Source organism: Corvus hawaiiensis, chromosome 11, assembly GCF_020740725.1.
Source record: "Corvus hawaiiensis isolate bCorHaw1 chromosome 11, bCorHaw1.pri.cur, whole genome shotgun sequence".
NCBI classification, from domain to species: Eukaryota; Metazoa; Chordata; class Aves; order Passeriformes; family Corvidae; genus Corvus; species Corvus hawaiiensis.
In genome coordinates this window covers 4,684,231-4,701,621 of record NC_063223.1, presented here as the reverse complement: position 1 = coordinate 4,701,621, position 17,391 = coordinate 4,684,231, and the positions used below count along the sequence as shown (strand labels likewise).

The following is a 17,391-nucleotide window of genomic DNA, read 5'->3' as shown; positions in this document are numbered from 1 at the left end:
TGTTGTAGGACGGGTCACTGTTTGTGCTGCGGTGGGAGTCGCCTCTCCCGGCTGTCTGGACGTGGGAGAGGCACAGGGAATATCCACATTTGTGTGTAGGATCAGGTGGCAGCATTTTATGTGGAACCAGCTGCCTCGATGGCATTTGCTGTAATGAACCACAGGTACATAGGAGAAGTTGGGACATGGCTGGGGCACAGGCTGAGGGAGAGGCCTCCCGGAGCTCCCGGAGCTGCCGCTGGCATTTGGGTGCTGGCTCCTGGCATTCCCACACTGCTGGCTCCTGGCATTCCCACGTTCCCTCAGAGCTCAGGACACACTGCTGTGCTTAACCCTGCCTTTAATCCAGGCTGCTCCAGGCCCCCGGGTCACTCCTAAACAGAGACATCAGAGCACTGCTGTCTCCATCTCAAACGCTGCAGCTCTTCCATGCCTGCCTTTACGAGAGGGGAGATTTATCCCTCCCTGTCTCCCGGGTTTCTGTGGCTGCCCTGTGGTCTCTGAGCAATGTCTGACACTGCTTTGGAGCTCGGGTATCAGACACTCGTGTGTCAGCTGTCACCTGTCAGGCGAGGCTTTGCTCTGGGCTTGGGACAGCAGCGAGCTGGGACAGGGAAGAGTGGCAGGAGGGCAGAGGGGACAGCAGGAGGGCAGAGGGGACAGCAGGAGGCTCACAGTACCTGTTGGAGACCTGTAGGTGCTGCAAAAGAAGCCCAGTGTTGTATCAAGGGGGTGTCCCCACAGATGCAGAGCTATGAGGCCCTTCCCTGAAAAACCATACTTAATACACTTTTAAAATAGCTCCTTTTTTTTAATCCTTTTTTTTTTTCTTTGAATGGGAAGCACCTTTAGTGGGTCTTGTTCATTGGGAAGCCTGTGGAATTAGTAGTAGTAGGACTGCGTGGTGTAAGAAATTCTTTGATTTAATTTCAAAGCCATTAGCACCATTTGCAGTTGATGTTAATAGAAGTGATAGGCAAAAAATAAGGAGTGAGCTATCCACTGGAGCCCTTTCCTGCTCAGGAGGATGGGATGCAGCTGCTCACCTTGAGGAGCAGGCTGGTGTGTTAATCAGCCATGCCCTTGAGCTGTCCTATCCATTCCACTTCCCCCTTTTCTGAAGAGCTGCTCTTCCCAAGGTGCAGTTTTGTCTGGAAGAAATACTGACTTGTAGCACTGTATGAAAACACCCCAGCTCACAGAGCAGGCAGCAATTCCCTCAGCAGCAAACAAGGAGAGGATTTTTCTCATTTATACTGGATATACTCCAAGAATTCTCTGTTCTGTTTAGTTATTATCTTTCCCTACGGTGTGGAGTATTCAATTAAACTTTCTCTCAAATTGGCCATAACTTTCAATGGAAATTAAAGGAGTTCTATTTGGGTACCAGTATCTGTCACCAGGCTTAATGTTGAGAGAGAATAGGAATGGTTCCACCTGTTTGGTGTGAATTAACCTCCGCTGACATTCCTCATGTTTCAATTCCTCAAAAGCATGGGAAGATGACAGCATTTAACATCCAACTGCCTGTGCTGGCTCTCAGCTTTGGGGCCCTGGAGGGACACAGCAAATATACTCTTCATTTGGAATGTATTCCAATTAATGTGGCTTTTTTTTTTTTTAATAGGTGTTGTGATTCACAAGGGGGAAAAATATACATCGAGCAGAATGTTCTTCTAAATGATCTCTCACTTTTCATCCAACACCATATGGACACACACCTCCTTCTGTGGTTAAAATGCTTCTTTTATTGTGAAATTGACTGAAATTTCCTAGATCCTGCCTCTTAGCGAAATAAATACACTTCTGTCAGAGGAGGCAGACCCAGAGCAGGAGTACATTTGTTTTATATGACAAGGAGGGGGAAAAATGCTTTTTGGAACCCAGTCTTGTTTGCAGGTTGTCTTAAGCTGAGGGCGGCTCGTGTTCATTCTGGGTTAACTCATTTTGGGCTCTTCAAAAGAAATGTAACTCAGAAAAATAAAATCTGTCCCCAGGAGTGTCTCACCAGTTAGCTTGTCTGGGAAGGTTATTTATTTTATTGTCCTGGGACAGTGAGAAATGTGTGAGGAGTGGCAGCAGCTGTTGAATGGTGTAAAGGGGAAGAGGGCTAAAATAACTGAGCACTTTCAGGTGTTTATGCACAGATATGCTCTGTTCTCTTGTTATTTTTTGATGAAATGGCCAAAAAAGAGTCTGTTAAACACAATCTGATGAGAAGGGCTGGTTTCTGTGGATCGAGCTGCTCATAGTGTTCACCAGTGATAAGCCAAAAATGTGTTACCACTCTTGGAGTGCAAGTCCCTGGACATTACTGCAACGGAAATAAAGTTACCACTTTGAATTTATTAAAAAAAGTGTAAAATTCATATATTTCAGAGTTATCCAAACTGCAAAATTTGCTCCCACAAAAGCAGACGCTTCAGCAGCGCAAAGGCTGTGCTGGCGATAAACGTATGAGTAACACAACTTCGCCAAAAATGGGCTCTTTCTGGTGCAGGCACTTGTAGTTTCCTATCTGCAAGAATCTAGATGGCAGCTTGTTTTATTTATTAGTGACTCTTTAGTGCTCTGTGAACCAAATCCCCCTCCTCTGTCGGGTTCTGTGACTCAGCCCTTATCACACAGTGTTGGGATCTGGGCTGCAGTGATTTCAATCGCACATCAAGGCTGCAGCAAAGCAGCTCTACAGGCTGCAGATTAAATAGTTTGGACTTGCTTATCTTGGTTATACACAGGCAGCAATAAGAGGAAGAAGAAAGGCACTCAAAATAATTTTATCTGCCCAGTGTTGCAAAGTTTTTCCTGCTCTTCTGTTCCCCTGATAGGCTGCAGCTGCTCTCAGAGCTTCTCCCTGCCCTGCCCAGCTCCCTTTGCTTGAAATCTCACCAGGATTTTTCCTCTTGCTGCCTAACAGGAAGGGCAGGCACTTTTTTGCCAAATAAAAGCTGAATGTTGAACAGTGCCAGCAGCAGGTGGAATATTTGAAAGTGTTTTCATTTGATCTTTTATGAGCTTCCAGGCAAATTGAGTTATTAGCAGACAAATTCAGTGTTTTCACCTATTTGTGACTCTATGTATCCTTAGTTCTCCATCTTGAGTCTGTTTTCGAAATTGTAAATTGCTCACTAATTAATGATGCAGGCTGTGGTGGTTCTTACACCTGTAACTCCCACTGAGTGCTGTGGACCACTCTCATTAGCTCTTGAAGAGCAGGATGCTGCACCTTAACCTCTGCTCCGGCAGCCAGGTGATGGCCTGGACATGTGGGGACACTTTTGCACCCTTAGATTTGTTCCTCTTTCCCACCCCAAGTAGAAGAACTGTTCATTTGTAATGCAAGATGTGTTTTCCTGTGATGGGAAGAGGACCTGACCTTTGGTGTGATTTGCTGTAAATTGACACCCCCTAATTGAAATAACAGCAAATGACAGCACAGAGAGGGGTGTGAGGCAGATGACAGAGGCAATGCAACACATCCCTGAGTCAGCAGGTCCCTAACTAGATTATCTGGGATGGTCTGGCTCGTGCCACAATCAGACTTTGTGTTTCTGGGGTTTGAAGCAACCCTTACACAGGACCCGAGCACCAGGCCAGCTTCTGTATTTTCCAATGAGAAAACTGGATAAATTCAAATATATTTTAAATCTGTTGCTTTCAGACGCACTCACACAGCACTCAGAGCTGTAATCTTTGTGGGCCAGACTATCATATCCTCTCTTAGGGTGAATGAGGCTGCTCAGGGAGTGAAGCAGCCCTGGGTCTCAGGAACAAGTCTGGATGCCATAATCCAGTCCCATGTGCTCTATGGCTATTATTATCTTTTCCCACCTGCAACAGTGAGTTGCACACAGGTGTAATTTAGAGCTGGAGATGATGTGAAATGTGTTTTGAATAATAGATGAGTTTCAGTCAGGTATCGTTAACATATAATTTAAAATAAAGCTAAATACAAGGCCTGTGACTGTGTGCTGAGTGCACCCTCCTTTGTGGTGGGGCCTGAGGGAGGAGACACGGGGGAGAGATGGTTCCTTTCTAATCTTCCTGGCAGAGTCTCTCTGAAATACTTCTGTGGAGATGACAGAATTTGCTCTCCCAGGGTTGAAGAGCTGTTGTTCTGTCCCTGGTAAATCCAGCTGATTTCCCAGTGAAAGCTGTTCCCATTCATTCTCACCCTTCTTCCCTCTGGAAGATCCATCATCTTCTATTCATTCCCTTTTTTCTGTATATTTTGCACATCCCATCATCTCTGTATTTTATTTATTCATTTTCCCCTGACCTCCCATACCCACAAATTTCCTATATCCCCATCCAGGTGGGCTTCCAGCAGCCTGACTAAAGAGAATTCTGTGCTCACATCCCTGCAAGTCCCTGCACACTGAAAGAGCAGAGTCTGCTGTAGAGATAGGGCAGGAAAAGATTGGAAAATGGTCTAAAAATGTTAAATCAAGGTTCCTTGCATTCAGCTGAAAGCCTTTCTGACTGTGAGCACTTCCACTGTGTCCTTACTTGCACTAAACTTAGAGCAGCCAGACATTGACACTGATGAGAGGAAAAGTCTCAGTGAAATCAAGATAGCTGATCTTTTCAGGGGAGAAAAGTTGGTTTCTTTTGTGTGCTGAACAGCCGCTGTGGAGATAAAAGTGTCTGATCCAAACAGGATGGAGAGCAGTGAATTTACGCCGTAGCTTTCTGTGGGTGTTTTGAGTGGTGTCAGTGAATTTCCTGAAATTCTGTGCTTGCTGCAAAGCAGTGGGCAGGGAAGAGCTGCAGCTCAGGGATGGGCCTGTGAGCAGCTCTCACCCTCACCTCCAGCTCTGAGATGGGATAAATTGATAAGGTGAAAGCAGAAAGTGGATGAGAGGAGAGGAAAGGAGATAGGAAGGAGTTAACAGCTCAAGAAATCAAAGTGTATTTTTAGAATGAAGAACGAAAGTCAGCACAAGGGAGGCTCCCATCAGTAATCCCCAAACCCAGAGTGCTGGATTGCTGGGAGATGACTCCTGAGCTCTTTGAAGGTCGTATCAGGTTGTTTTGCCAAAGTATTTTCCCTCTTCTACCTGTATTTAGTGTGAGTTTTTAATCCTCTGAAGGGCACGAGTGTGGAATGTCCTTGTCAGGTCTGGTCATACAAAACCTCTTGGGAGCTTCATTCCCGCAGAGGAGTGGGGCTGGTGCCAGCGGATTCCTGAGGCATCAGAGCGTGGAGAGGGTAGGGGGTGTGAAAGGGTTTCCATGCCCTCCGAGGACCAGTGCACCCCATGGCTGCAGAAGGGTTTCAGTCAGGGATGGCAGAACCAGTTGCACTGGGGCTGGACGTGCTGGGGACCCTCTGGCTCGGGCTCCTGTGTAACTCTGTTTAATAGGGTGGGGGTTTAATTCACAAGGAAAACATTTCCATTTCTAAAGGTGAAGCCAAGGATTCTGCTTTGAATTGAGCTTTGCTTTGACAACAGCGCCCGTTCCCACTGTTTGAACTTTGGGTGAGGTTTCATTCTGTGCTCTGTTCAGTGTAGGACATTTTCATGACTCCATGTGGGTTCAGTGGTTTTTGGAAAAAAAAAAATCTGCTGTTATGAACTAAATAAAGTGTCACCAGATCTTTTCCAAGGTGAGTGACACACGGCCTCTTGCTGCTGAGACACTGTTTTGTATTTTAAGCCTGGGAACATGGAGATTCCATGAATGACCTGTCCCATTTTCCCTGTTTAATGCAGATGACAACACCCTGCACGGGCCGGTTTTCCTGCAGGAGCCCAACAGCATGATCTTCCCCTTGGACTCGGAGGAGAAGAAAGTGAAGCTGAGCTGTGAAGTGAAAGGAAATCCCAGACCAACCATTGGGTTTGTTCAGTGTTTAACTGTTCTTAGAACCATCACACAAGAGCCTTTCTGCTGTGTGTATTGGTGATGTCCCTGGAGGCTACCACAGTGCTGATCCCAAAAAAATCCCAACCAAAAACCAGGCAGCTCCTCCCCAGAGGCTGCTCTGATCTCTTCTCTGGGATCAGGGACAGGATCCAGGGAGTGGCTGGAGCTGTGCCAGGGGGGTTTAGGTTGGATTTTAGGGAAAGGTTCTTCCCCCAGAGGGTGCTGGGCACTGCCCGGGCTCCCCAGGGAATGGCCACGGCCCCGAGGCTGCCAGAGCTCCAGGAGCGTTGGGACAGCGCTGCCAGGGATGCCCAGGGTGGGAGTGTTGGGGTGTCCTGGCTGGAATTGGACTGGATGATCCCTGTGGGTCCCTTCCAGCTGAGGATATTCCATGACTCTGGAGCGTTAGGAACAGAGGGAATGGACACCAGGAAATCTCCAGGTATTGCAACTCAACTGCAAAATTTGGACAGGAGTTCTAAAAGGTTACAAAAGGATTGTAAATAGTCCTGGCTCTCAGATTAACCATCCTTTTCCATAAACATGGACAAAACTCAATTCTTTTCAGCTTTAGTAGCTGCTCTGGGGTCCTGGGAGGAAGGTGCTGTCCTCCTGCAGTGCTGTTGCTGCTGTAAATCATTGGTGCTGCTGTTCTCTTTCCTTTGGTGCCTCTCTCTGCTCACCAGTAAATGCCACTCTGAAACCAATTAGAGTCACCAGGCCTCAGCCTCCAGGCTGTCTCCTGACACAGGCAGCAATTTAATGCCATAAAATCCATGGATCCACGGTGAAACACATTTCTGTGGTTTCCCCGTACACTCAGGAGATGGGAGGTGCTGTGTCCCCCTCCTCGCTCCATCCTGGGGCCGGAATTCCTCAGTGCCCCACTTTGTGACAACATCTGCTGGAAGGGAATTTTCTTAAATTTATAAACAAACAACCAGCAAGTCAGGAGAGGGGGAAAAAATATCCTCAGTGGACTTGAATGGGTTAGAGATCCTCTTTCAGGGACTTCCCCATGCCAAATGATTAATTCCAAAGAGCAGCAGCACCAGCAACTACAGAAGCATTAATCATTTCAGAGACTGAAATATATGTCAAGGATATTCCTCTCTCAGTTAAATACTGGAACATTTCAATACCTCTCAGGAAATTTGCATTTTTCTGCCTTCTTTTTTTATTTTTAATAAGTAGTCAGAGCCATTCTAAATCTTCCTTTATTTACTTCACGCTGTGCTTTCAAATACCCAGGAGCATCCCTGAGCATCAGCGGAGTTTAACTTTGCCATTCTGTGCTCCAGGTGGAAGTTAAATGGAAGCAGTATTGACGTGGGCATGGATTATCGCTACAGCCTGGTGGAAGGCAGCCTGCTGATCAATAATCCCAATAAAAGCCAGGATGCTGGGACATACCAGTGTGTAGCAACAAACCCCTTCGGAACGATTGTCAGCAGAGAAGCCAAGCTGCAGTTTGCTTGTAAGTAAGGAGGCGAGCTCTGTTCCCACAGTGTGCTGGAAAAACTGGGAGCTGGGTGTCTTTTCCCAACTTTTCCTGACAGATTAGAGTGTTCTCTTAATTGCTCGTGGAGTGAGAAAGAGGGGAAATGGGAATAAGGGATATATATCATGATTTATCATTATTTAGCTGAAATTATATGGAGCATACAAGGTAAAACGTCTTATTTATTGAGGAAGAGGTTACCTAGGAAAGGGTCTGGCAGATGGGATCTCACCATGGATTTTTGCCTTTTCTTGGAGAAGTAAAGCTTCAAAGTGTTAAAAAGGAGCATAATTTCCACGAGGGATGAATTCACAGTGATAGATTCACAAGCCCTGTGTTTCGGTGGTACATCAGGTGTGGGCACGCTGGGTGTAAAAGGGAAGACGGGCAGCTCTGTGTTTTATTTTGGGCAAAAGCAGCGCTGCAGCTTCTTGTCAAGAGCTGAGGGTAAGAAAAGGCAGGACCTTGCTGTAGATTAGCATTACATGAAATCATGCAAAGCCCTTTGGAGCATAAAGGCTGTGAGAGTGGGCAAATGATGATGCAGGACCACAAGTCATCTTTTTGCTCTTGTGGTTGTGAAGGTGAAGGCAGAGAATAAACACAAGGGCCTGTTTATCCATCATCTGTGTGGTTTCCCTGTGCTGTTGTCCTGGGAGGGGCGTGCAGTAATTACAGCAGGAATATCCTTGCAGGAGTTCAAGGCAGAGCCTTCCCAGGCATGGAGTTCTCAGTCATGGAGAATGGTGCAATGAAAGGTGCTTTTGACTGACTGGGGAGAGAAGCTGATGTGCTCCAGCTACAGAAAGGAGGGGATAAAAATACCAGTAACCCCCAGGTTCACATACTTTAGAGGGACAATTTGTAATGAGGAAAAATACAGAGGGTGCAGTCCTCTGTCTCCCCACGTAGTTTACGATAAATTATCCTTCTGCCCATGACCTGCTGGAGTTTGTCCGTGACTGAAGGCACGTTTTCCCTGGGGATGGGTAATGAGCAGCTTCCTCAAGACCATTCCCATCACTCCAGATTTCAGGATGCCAAGGTGATTGCTTCATAAACACCACCTTGGGCTGCTGCTCCCACAGCAGGCTCTGCCTTCCCGTCCATGGCCATTCCCAGCTCCCAGTGCAGCAGCAGCAGCAGCACTCCCAGCAAAGCCCCTCAGCATCGCTTGGCAGGGTCACAGCTTCCCAAAATCCAGTGGAGAAGGACAAGCTGAGTGTCAGCTCCTCAAATCTGGGCTTCAGAGCTCAGGATGTGGGATGAGAAAGGAGGATCCTCCTAATCCCACAGCGGGCGGTGAGGCCCCGGCACAGGGTGCCCAGAGCAGCTGGGGCTGCCCCTGGATCCCTGGCAATGCCCAAGGCCAGGCTGGACATTGGGGCTTGGAGCAGCCTGGGACAGTGGAAGGTGTCCCTGCCCATGGCAGGGACTGGATGGGCTTTAAGGTCCCCAAACCCTTGTGGGATTCTCTGATCCTGACAAGTGCAGCAGGCAGGGACTACTTGAGTGGAGACAAATCCTCACATACCTGGTCTGACTGTATCGTACCTGAGAAGACTGAATTTAAAAACAAAGCTTGTTCTTTTCCAGTCATGCTTGGGAACTCAGGTAAATGGATACATTTTTGACTCCTAGATTATATTTTAGTTTGCTAAAACAGCATAATCAGATTAGAAACATTTGGATTAAAGAAAAAAAAAAATTAGGGTTTCCCAAGGTGGGCTTTGACAAAACAATTTTTTTGTCATCTCTAATCAAAGGGATTGCAACCAGAATTAGCTGAATTAGGACATGCAGAGTGATTTAAGTTTACTACAAAGGCTCTGCCTCTAAGAAACAATAAAAATGGATTTTTGAAGCTTCACTCTTCATCTGAGCAATCCCTTATTTTCCATCCTCATCATGTGTTGTGTGGTTTTCGTTTTGTCTCAATTTTGTTTCTGCTGGTTCTTCTGAGGCTGATGGCTGGGGTTTGAGGGGTTTTTTCCCCCTCCTTTTAAGAGTTAAATTGTGAAGCTTGGGGCATCAGGAATGTGTGTTGTTCTTCAAGGGCTGTATTATTCTTCTGTAGCCTTTTCAGGGAAGATTAAACTGTGGTTGAGCCATTCAGCCTCCTGTGGAGGGCAGACAGGGTCAGCAATTTCATCCTTGAAATATGTATTTAGGTTACAAACTCATTATGATAAAAGTGCTAATATTTCCCCCGAATACTTGCTTTTTGATATGTCATTTTCATTTCAGATTTGTCCTTTTCTTCATTTTTCTTCCTCCCTTTTTCCCCTTTCTCTTTTCCCTTTCTTTCTTATTTTTTTTCCATGCTAGTTGTCTCTGAAATTGAACATATTTTCACCGAGTGAGGAATCTGCTGTGCCACAGTAACAGAATATGGATTAATGATACCCTAAGCCCTGTGCTTGTAGCAACACAAGCTTTCAGAAAATAAAAAAGCTTTAAACTCTTGAGTATGGATCTAATAATGGCTTTTCCACAAAGATCTATGAAAACACAGCTGAACTAGATTAAATGATGTACTTTTTCTTTTAGGGGCTGGGGTTTAGCTTGGCAGTTTTATTCACTGTGCTGTGGTTTCTGTTGGGAAATAACCCTGGAATCAATCAGGAGCTCTGGCTGGGGAGCGGCGCGGCTCTGACGCAGCACTTTGGGGGTGAGCCCACCCCTTCAGACATGGGATTAAAGTTGTTTGCTGTGGCCCAGCTCCTGCTTCCGCTCAGGATGGAGATAAAGCTCCCATTGATTTTTAGTGGCACCAGAGCTGGCCCACACCCCTCCCAAAGTGATGAATTTGCAGCTTGTTCCGCCGGCTCAGCTCCCGTCCCTTTGGCAGGACAGGGAGGATGAGCTTCCAGGGTGTCCTTGCCAAATCAGTCCTACTGACCATGGAATAATGTACGGAATGGAACCTCTCACAGGTGCTGGAAGTTGTTTAGTCACCCTCTAAAATTCCCTGGAAGGAGGTTGTGGCAAGGTGGGGGTCGGTCTCTTCTTTGAGGGAACAAGTGACAGAACAAGAGGAAACGGCCTCAAGTTGTGCCCAGGAAGGAGATCAGGAAAAGTGTCTTCACTGAAGCATGGTTAAGCATTGGAAAAGGCTGCCCAGGGCAATGGTGGAGTCACCATCCCTGGAATTGCTCGGACAGTGAGTAGATGTGGCACTTTGTGATCTGGTTTGGTGGCCCTGGTGTTTGCTCAAAGGTTGGACTCGATTTTGGGGGTCATTTCCAACCTTGATGTCTCTGATTTATACCCACACCTCCACAGTCATTAATCACCAAGGAAAGTTCTCTAAATCACCCCTGGAGAAGCTCCTCAGCTTGTTCTGCCCAGCCCTTGCAGCCCTTCTCCGGGGTGTGCGTTTGGAGATCTGTGTGTTCACATTCAGTTTCATTTGGTGGCTTCTGGTGCTGCTGATCTTCCACGCTGTCCCAAACTGGCAGCACTGGTGGAAGTGGGTTCAGAGGAAATGGGACAGTGCAAGGTTTCCCTTCTGTTTGTAATTCTCTGCTAAGTGATGTCCAAGCTTTTTTTGATCACAGTGGGATGAGCGAGGCAGGACAATTCCTGCTGATTTATGAGCAGCTATAGGGGAGCATCTCTAATTAGAGATAACTTTGAAATTCTTTTACTTTGCTGAGGCTGCACTCTGTGTTTTACTGCCAAAGCTTTGAAACCAGGCATTTTTGCACATCTCCAGGAGCACTGCAGGGAGTCAGCCTGGACACCCCAGTGCCCTCCACCCCAGGGGCCTCCAGGCTGTGTCTGCTCCATCACCACCTCCACCAGCAGCAGCTGAATGATCCCGATGATGGGACCAAGCCTCTCCCAACAGATAACGCCCCTCTTCTCCCATGGAGCCATCCCCTAGGCTCATAGATGAAATATTCTCTCCCTGCTGTGATGACTCAATTTGGCCCTAAACTCCTCAGCAGGATTTGCAGTTTAACCTGAAAATTCACAAAGATGTGGCTAGCTGCAGGATGCTGGTTTGGAAATAAACCCTCTGGGAGTGGGTGAGGAGCTGTGCAAGAGCCATTGCCTGTCTCCTCAGCACCACTGTTTGTCACATGCTGCTGATTTACAAATGGGTATCCAAAGAGGAAAATCAAGTTTGAATCAGTGCTGGTTTTCAGTCATATCATTGTTTTGACCCCTGTTGTTACAAAAACTGCCTGAAAGCGATGTCTGTGAAACTGTTAGAGAAATGTTAGAGAAAGCTGTTAGAGAAATGGGATCTGCTTTTCAGGTTTTTTTTTTTTGTTGTGGGAGCCCATGAGGGGAGGATGGCTGATGTCTTTCCCTCTGCTGTGTGCTCAGAGGCCTCTCTGAAATCACCTTTCCAACCCATGGACATTTTCCAGGAAGGAGTTTCCTTTAAATCTCAAACTTAAACCTCCATGCTAATGCTGTGGATGTTTTCTTCAGTTTCTGCAGGCCAAAATGATATTGAGATGTCCAAGGGGCTGAGGGACCAATTTTAGAACAGAATTAGGCCCCAGGAGAGTGGGGGATAAGAGGTGTGAGGTGTCCTGTGAGGATGCTGGAGCAGGGGTGGAGCATCACTGTGCTGCCTCAGGAGGTTAAAAGGAAGGGGAAAGGTCTCCTTGTTCTCTTCCTCCTCCTCCTCCTCCTCCTCCTCATGCAGGTGGCCCGAGACAGGTGAAATTTTCTGTGTGGAATTGAGCCTGAACTGTTTCAATGTGTCCTCGGTGCCTGAGGGACAGGGTTGGAGGTTCGCTGCCTTCTACCCCCTAACCAGGGGAGCATCCTCCACCTCACCTTTTGTACCTTTCCCTTTGGATTATTCATGAGGGGTGATCCTTGTGGGCCCCTTCCTGCTCAGGATATTCTGATTCAATCATAGAAACCCTTAACTTTCTTCTTTGTTACCGTGAACATCCTCTGAAGTGAAGGGAATCACACAGCTGTTTCTAAAAACTGGTCCCCACACACATTTTATTGAAAGAATTCATTTTATAGAAGGTTTGTTTTTTTTCCAAAATAATTGTTAAACATGAATTAGCAGCTAGGACCCAGCATTGCACAGAGCAAAGAGTGGCAGAAAATCCAGTAATAATGTGGTTGCAGTGAGAATACTTTGGGGCTTTGACCTAGCATCTCAAAATAATTTCATTGTGGTGGTAGAAAGAGAAAATTACTCCCAACATCCTACTGGAAAGGGTTTTTTTCAATATTCCCATTGCTGGGGTGTTTCCTGTTATATCTTTTACACGAGTAAATCCCATAATTTTCACTGTTAGTTGCTAAGAAACGCATTGTAATGGCTGCTCAAAGTCTTTACTGGTGAACCCTCATTGCCCTCGAGTGCATTCATTTTATCTTTTGGAGATTAATTGGCAAGGAAGTCACTCTTTCAAGAACAATTCATAATGAAAACACTGGGGGGGGCAGCTCTGCTGAATTCCAAGCAAACCAACCAACGATCCCAGGGATTGATCCATGCGTTCAGCACGCAAATGGAAGCATTTCCACAGGGATATCTAAAGTCTGAGGGTTGATGGGAGCTGATGTGTTTTAAACCTTCTGGAAATACAGGAGCAGAGGGTTTGGGCTGGTTTTTCAGGAGGCAGCTGGGATTGGTGTGCCTGGCTCTGCTCGTCCTCCTTGGGAGGTTTATTTCTCCAAGGTTTTACCTCTGAGGAGCAGAAGCCCAGCCCTGCACATTTTCCTGGCTCCTCCCTCATTCTGGAGCTTTCCTGTGGAGGAAAAGATCCCTGTGGAGTACAGAGGGTGGGAATTTTCAGCATTCTGGGTGGGATCTGCTCACCTGCACTAAGATGAGGAAGCGCCCACGCCTGCCCACATTCCCACTGCAGGAATGCATCCCTGTCCTCCAAGGCTGCTTTGCACCCCAGTACTGAAATATCCCACTCAGCTGTCTCTTGCCCAGATACCCCTTCTGTTTTTTCAGAACCTGGACTTCAAATCCCCGGCTTTTCCCACACTTTCATTCCCTTTTTCTCGGCATTTTCATCAGCGCGCTGCCTCCCACGCACGGTCACAATTCAGAGATGACACTCCCAGCCAGCCACTGCGGCTTGCACCACAAATCTGCTTTAAATCATTAAATTGTCTCAGTTTTTCTTACATCTTCAGAAATCCACTATCTTAACATGACCCAGTTTCTCCTGCATCCCCCAGAATCTCGCTCCTTTTCCCACTGAAGCCTTGCCGAGCCTCTGTGCATCCAGGCCAGGCAGAGGGGTTTGTTGTGGTGCCCAGGGGTGGCTCTGTGGCAGCAACACAAAACTCTGCAAATCAACATCATTTTCGAGCCAGAATGTCCAGTTCTGCCCACTGCAGAGACCCCATTTTCCCAGGTTTCCCCAATCCCACTGGGATGTGCCATCCCTGTTTTGCTCCGTGCCCTGTGACACCCTTGAAGCTGTCAGGTTGTGAGAGCAGGGCACAGCCTGTTTGGGGCGTCCCCAGTTCTGCAGAGACACAAACATTTAAACTGTGTGGTTTCCTGCCAAGTGTCAAATTCTTGATTCCTCCTCCAGTGCCTTTCCAAGAAAAAATGCCATTTATCTCCATCACAGCCCTGCTGGTCTTACCCAAAATCAGCTCTTCCACCTGGCAGTCCCCCCAGGACTGGGGTTGGGGTGATCTTAACTCAGGAATGAGCACATTTATTTGCATTTTTCCATATGTTCCCACGTCCCAGTGTTTCTCCTTTGCTGAAATCCTGACTGAGCCATGCACAGGGCAGCCATCAGTGTTAGAGACCCAGCTCCCAACCTCTGCTCCTTCTCCACAGTCTCTGATGGGTGGAAAACTAGGCTAAGCCTCATGTAAGCTCCTCTTTTTTCACTCTCCTTTCCCTTTTTTTTTGATGAATAGGACCAACAGGGAGTTTGCAGCAGAGGATAGATCTATAACCTACTTTACTTTCATCTGGGATAGAAGGACCCTGAACTGAGAGCAGAAATGGAGGATTTTTACCTGCTTTGTTTCCCCCCCAGGGTTATAAATAAGCTGAATACATTATTACTTAAAGCAGCGGAAGTAATTAGTGCACCTTGTCCTAAAGCTGGGAGTCTCCTAAGGCTGCAGTGTTATTTGGGAAGTTATTTTGGTTTCTGTCTGGGAAGAGCTCAGGAGAGGGCAGGGGGTGTTGCATGGGGAGGTGTTGGAGCCTGCTGAGGATCACAGGTCACTCACAGCACCACATGTCCTCTTCTGCTTAAGAAATTCAGGGAAAAGCAAGACACAGGTTTGACATTTTTTTTCCCCATCTCTCTCCTTATTTATTCATTTTGCCTTTAATATGTAAAATAAGTTATATTCAAAATGCAGATTTTTTTTTTTTTAAATATCTGGGACTGAATTTTTAAAAACGAAATGATAATGTAGGTGGTTTTTAAAAATGAACACCCAAACATCTTGCAATAAGTGATTGTAGAGTAGTAAACATCTGCAGAGCTGTAGGGTTATGTTTTCATGGTGTATCCTAATCACTTTTGCTGTTTTGTGTGGCCAGTGGATGGAGAACAGGACAAGAAACCAGGAGGTTGTGTTATTTGCTCAGTTATTAGGATGCTTCTTGTGACACCTCCCCCCCGTGTGATGCCTCTAAACCTCCTGAATGAAATAAAGCTCTTTACCTAGCTGAAGAAATAATTATAATCCTTGGATGAGCCTTACTTAGTGATTCTAAATCAATGCAAATCAGTATTTTCTCTAAATGTGTGGAAATAGCACTTCCAGGACCCCCAGCCAAGCACAGACTTGGTAAAGGCCAGAGGTGGATCCTGCAAGAAAATTTCTCTTCCTGTTGATGGGATGCAAGGCCAGTGCAGAACAACTTTATCCCAGTGGCTGCTTTATCTTTATTTTGTTTTTTTCTTTCCTATTTTCCCTCTGGAAAGCAAAGCCAGGAGTCAGCATTGGCATGTGGAGGACGGAGGAGCCTTAAATGTGTTTGTGGGAAGTTGGCCCGTGTTGGTTTCCCTGTCTGCAGCGGACATGACTGGCATTTCATTGCTCATTAGGCATCAGAGAGGAGCAGAGTGGAAAAATATCAGCACTCTGAGGTGCTGCTGAGCACCAAAATGTGCATTAACGTTGGGAGGCTGAGCCACCAGACACCCTCTGAGGACTGGGATCTCTGAGGGGTGGGCTTTGTTTGGGTTTTTATCAAGTAAAGGGAAATTTCCCTTTGAAACTTCCTGCTGAGTGAGCTTGGGTCATGTCACCCAGAGCAGCTGGGGCTGCCCCTGGATCCCTGGCAGTGCCCAAGGCCAGGCTGGACATTGGGGCTTGGAGCAGTCTGGGACAGTAGAAGGTGTCCCTGCCCATGGGACTGGATGGGCTTTGATGAATTCTATGACTCAGTGATTGTGTTTTACATTATTTTGGGTGTGGATTTGCACTCCTGTCACTGCCCAGAGTGGGAAGGTGCAGCAGAGCCTGCAGGGAGCACTGAGGCACCTTCGATGCTCAGACATGGCCTGAGGGAGGGCTGTGCCCACCTCCTGTGCCTGTGGAATTCTGCTCTCTGCCCACTGCAGAGTCGTCTGTGCTGCAGGAAACTGCAAACAGAGCTTTTATTTTTTTAGTCTAGGAAAAGATAAAAAACTTCTGAGAGTGAAAAAACCCTGTTCGAGTCAACTCAGGGGGAAATGTCTGCCCAGATTTTCTAGATTAAAGTAGTAAAATTTTCAGAGTCCTCAGCACTTTGTCTCAAGCAGAGGAGCTGCTTCAAAATAAATGTTTGAAATATTTCCTGTAGAAAGAAGGCAAACAGGCAGTTTTTATGAAATGGAACATGAAGACAAGGAGGATTTTTTTTTATTTTTTCATAATATCATAGAGAAGAGTGGTTTGATTTTGGAAAAGAAAAATGGATGCCTTGCAGGAATTTCTAAGAACTCCTGTTTCCCTGTAAGATCGGTGGTGTGAAGGAAGGTAGATAAGCACTGGGGCTGCCTTGCAGCCCGTTTGAGAGCAAGGATCAAATCCCAGAGAGGTGGAATTTTAGCCATGTGGGTTCAGAAATCAGCCTGTCTTTAACAGATGGTGGTCAGAAAGACTTGGGAAAATTCAAACAGTCTCAACATGAGAATCCAGATAGAGACATCCAAGTCCAAGGTGTTAGAGAGATTAGAGATGTGAGTGGTAAATTTGCCCAGGCAGTGCCTTGTTAGTGCTCACAGTAATAAAGTCCATGGAAAAAAAAAAATTTCCTGCAGGGATAGGGGTGGGGGAAATGACAAGACATTTACCTCTAAAACTTCTTTTTCCCTCCTTTTCTCCTTGGTGAAGTAGAAATCCCAGTGAAATTTCTGCTCTAAAGGTCAAATTAGAAAGCTTTCATGCCCAGACTTGTAAACTATTTCTCAAATCAGTGACTCTCAAATTTATTCATTAGAACACCAGCTCTTAAACTAAAATTCTATTAAGCTCTGTATCAAAGGGGTTTTATTCCAGCCCGCACAGCTCTCTGTGCAGTCCTGACACACCAGCAAGGACACAGCCTGAAGAACTTCATCTCTGTGTATGGGTGCAAGGGCTGACATCAAGGCCAGCTTGGAAATCAGGTGCAGTTTGGTAGAGACAGTCTTTGGGGGTGGTGGGGCCACAGATACCAGCGGGCCAATCTTGTCTCTTGTGGGTGCCAGTTAAGAGCTTTCAGCCTTCCTTCCTGGGAGTTCTTCCAACCAGTGTCCTCTCACATCCAAAATGGGTTGAGGTGCACTGGGATCTCCTCTCCAAGACTGGTTTTGTGGGCCAAACTCCCACAGTTTGTAGTCAGCAGCCAGTGGAGTGGGGTTGTCCCGTGGGCAGCCACGCCGATGCCTTCCCTGCCCGCCTGGCTGTGAGCTTCGCCCAGGACATGAACGGGGGATCTGTGGCGTGTGGAGAGTTGTGCAAACAGGATGAGAACAGCTCGGGAGAGGGCATCCCAATATCCCTTAGCAGGAGGTTCTTTGTTCTGTCTGAACCAGGAGGATTCGGCCACTCCTTCTGTCAGT

The 17,391-nt window shown here is 46.7% G+C and overlaps 1 protein-coding gene across 3 annotated transcripts in view; it reads left to right on the top strand.

Moving 5' to 3' along the window:
* The window catches only part of LOC125331430 (contactin-4), a 273,122-nt gene that overhangs the window by 166,958 nt on the left and 88,773 nt on the right, over positions 1–17,391 (top strand). For all 3 annotated transcript variants that reach the window (XM_048315396.1, XM_048315394.1, XM_048315395.1), the window contains 2 exons: positions 5,718–5,844; positions 7,173–7,348. In XM_048315396.1, coding sequence (XP_048171353.1) covers positions 5,718–5,844; positions 7,173–7,348 — 303 coding nt within the window. The remainder of the gene's footprint in view (positions 1–5,717; positions 5,845–7,172; positions 7,349–17,391) is intronic.